The 2492-nt window shown below is 35.9% G+C and overlaps 1 protein-coding gene across 1 annotated transcript in view; it reads left to right on the forward strand.

The window, feature by feature from the left end:
- The window catches only part of LOC107018049, a 64902-nt gene that overhangs the window by 38467 nt on the left and 23943 nt on the right, over positions 1 to 2492 (forward strand). Inside the window, exons 2-9 of the mRNA XM_015218411.1 lie at positions 17 to 149; positions 257 to 264; positions 461 to 572; positions 648 to 890; positions 970 to 1113; positions 1208 to 1879; positions 2104 to 2178; positions 2270 to 2407. Of these exons, the coding sequence (XP_015073897.1) occupies positions 17 to 149; positions 257 to 264; positions 461 to 572; positions 648 to 890; positions 970 to 1113; positions 1208 to 1879; positions 2104 to 2178; positions 2270 to 2407 (1525 nt within the window). The remainder of the gene's footprint in view (positions 1 to 16; positions 150 to 256; positions 265 to 460; positions 573 to 647; positions 891 to 969; positions 1114 to 1207; positions 1880 to 2103; positions 2179 to 2269; positions 2408 to 2492) is intronic.

Consider the following 2492-nt stretch of genomic DNA (forward strand, 5'->3'; position numbering starts at 1 on the left):
ATGTGGATGCTGTTAGGGGAGTAGACATACCTGCTAGAAGGAGAAGCAGAAAGGTTAGGTATGATGAAGATAGTGAAGTGTCAATTTTTGAGCTTGGAATGGTCTTTGAAGGGGCAGATCAGTTCAGGAAAGCAGTGGCAGATTATGCTGTAGAGTATAGAAGACAGTTAAAGCTAAGACCTAATGAAAAACATAGAGTGAGGGTGAAGTGCAAAAATGTTAAGTGTAAGTGGTTGTTATATGCTTCGATTGACAGGGACTCAGGTGATTTTATTGTAAAGAACTATCATCCTATTCTCAAGTGTATTCCATTAAACAGAAATAAGTTGTGTAATTCAATGTTTATTGCTAGATAGTTTAAGGACAGAATTATATCTCAACCATACATAAGGATTTAGGAAATTCAAGATTTGGTTAGAAAGACATTGGGTCTTTATGTTGGTAAGACTCTTTGTTACAGGGCTAAACAGAAAATTATGAGGGAAGACATGGATGATTGGAATCTGGAATTTGTCAAATTGTGTGACTATGCAGATGTGATCAAACAAACCAATCCTGGAAGCTCTTGTTGGGTAAAAATTAATAAGGAAACTGAACCAGGAAAGAACCTTTTTATGTATTTTTATGTATGCTTTCATGCATTTAAGCAAGGATGGTTGGAGGGGTGTAGGAATATAACTGGATTTGATGGTTGTTTTCTCAAGGGAGCTTGTAAGGGTGAATTATTTGTTGCTGTTGGAAAGAATGGGAACAATCAAATGTATCCCATTGCCTGGGCTGTTGTGGATACAGAAACAAAACATAGTTGGAGCTGGTTCATAAGTTATTTAATTGCTGATCTAAACTTGGGAACTGGTGAAGGTTTGACTGTGATGTCAGATATGCAAAAGGTATTGTTTATACAATTTCTTCTTTTTTTAGTTTAATATTACTACTCCAATTACTTATTCTGTATATACTTTTTGTTAGGGACTTATTCCTGTATTGTTGGAGTTGTTACCAAATGCTGAGAAAAGAATGTGTGCTAGACATATATGGAGTAGTTGGCATGTTAACTTGAAAGGAGAAGAAAGAAGGAAACAGTTTTGGAGATGCTCAAAGGCCTCTTTTGAAGTCAGTTTGGTGAAGAAGTTCATGCAATGTCTATGCTAGGTAAGAAGGAAATAACTGAGGACTTACTACATTATGATCCCATAAATTGGTGTAGAGCTTTTTTCAGACTCATTCCAAGTGTGATGTTGTAGAAAATAACATGTGTGAGACTTTCAATTCCTGGATCTTAGCTGCTAGACATAAATCAATTATTACCATGCTAGAGGATATTAGGCATAAAATGATGAACAGACATATAGACATGATCAAATTTGCTGAAACATGGATATCAGACATTGCACCTATGGCAAGGGCAATACTAGAAAGAAACAAGGAGTATTCAAAGAACTGTAATGTTCAATGGAATGGGGTGAATGGTTTTGAGATTAGTGATGGGGAATACTCATTTGTTGTTGACTTGGAGAAGAAACATTGTGACTGTAGGTTGTGGATGTTTAGAGGTATTCCTTGCCCTCATGCTATTTGTGCTTATTATTACTTGAATCAAGATCCTAATCAACATGTAGAGCACTGGTATACGAAGGAAACATATCTCAAGGCTTACAATCATTTCATCCAACCAATACCCAATATGAGAATGTGGCCTAACACTACAAATCCATCAATAGAGCCTCCAAAACCAAGAAAAATGCCAGGCAGACCTGGCAAGAAGAGAAGAAAGAGCAAGGATGAGCCCATAAAATGGGTAAAAATTTCCAGAAAAGGAGTAAAGATGACATGTTCCATTTGCAAGAAAACTTGTCATAACAAAGCTGTGTGTGCAAGAGTAAGTAATACTAGTCATATTCACATTTGTAAATTGCTTAATTTATAATCATATGTTTTATTTTGTGGTGACATAGTATGGGAGGGGGAGCACTTCTCAACCTGCAAGTCAAGGAAACAGCCAACAAAGTTATTCTCAAACAAGAGTAAGATTTGCTTTACATATTCATTTGCCTTAATTTTCATTTAGATAGTTATTCATAAGTACTTATTTTTGTTCAACAGGTTAGAACACAAAGTTCTGTTTGTCCTGATACCAGTGTTGTGCCAAGAACTGTGCCAAGAACTACCCAAACAACAGTAATATTAGATAATGGCTATCCTTTAAAAATTCATTTGCATTTTAAGTTTGTTGTACAAGTTTTCATATATCTTTATTTATGTTATATAGTCTACAATGGGAGGTCCTTCTACAATGGGAGGTCCATCACATTCTACTTCCAGAACCACATATGCAACTACACAATCAAGTCAAACAAATTCTATTTGTGCTGACACAACATCTGTGCCAAGACCTGCTCAAAATAAGGTTCAAGTTGGAACTGGAAGAGGATTGGGAAGAAAAAAAGCTAATGCAAGAGGAACCCCATTTGTTACAGAAAGGGATAGTTCTT

The sequence above is a fragment of the Solanum pennellii genome, chromosome 1 (genome assembly GCF_001406875.1).
Source record: "Solanum pennellii chromosome 1, SPENNV200".
Classification (NCBI taxonomy): domain Eukaryota; kingdom Viridiplantae; phylum Streptophyta; class Magnoliopsida; order Solanales; family Solanaceae; genus Solanum; species Solanum pennellii.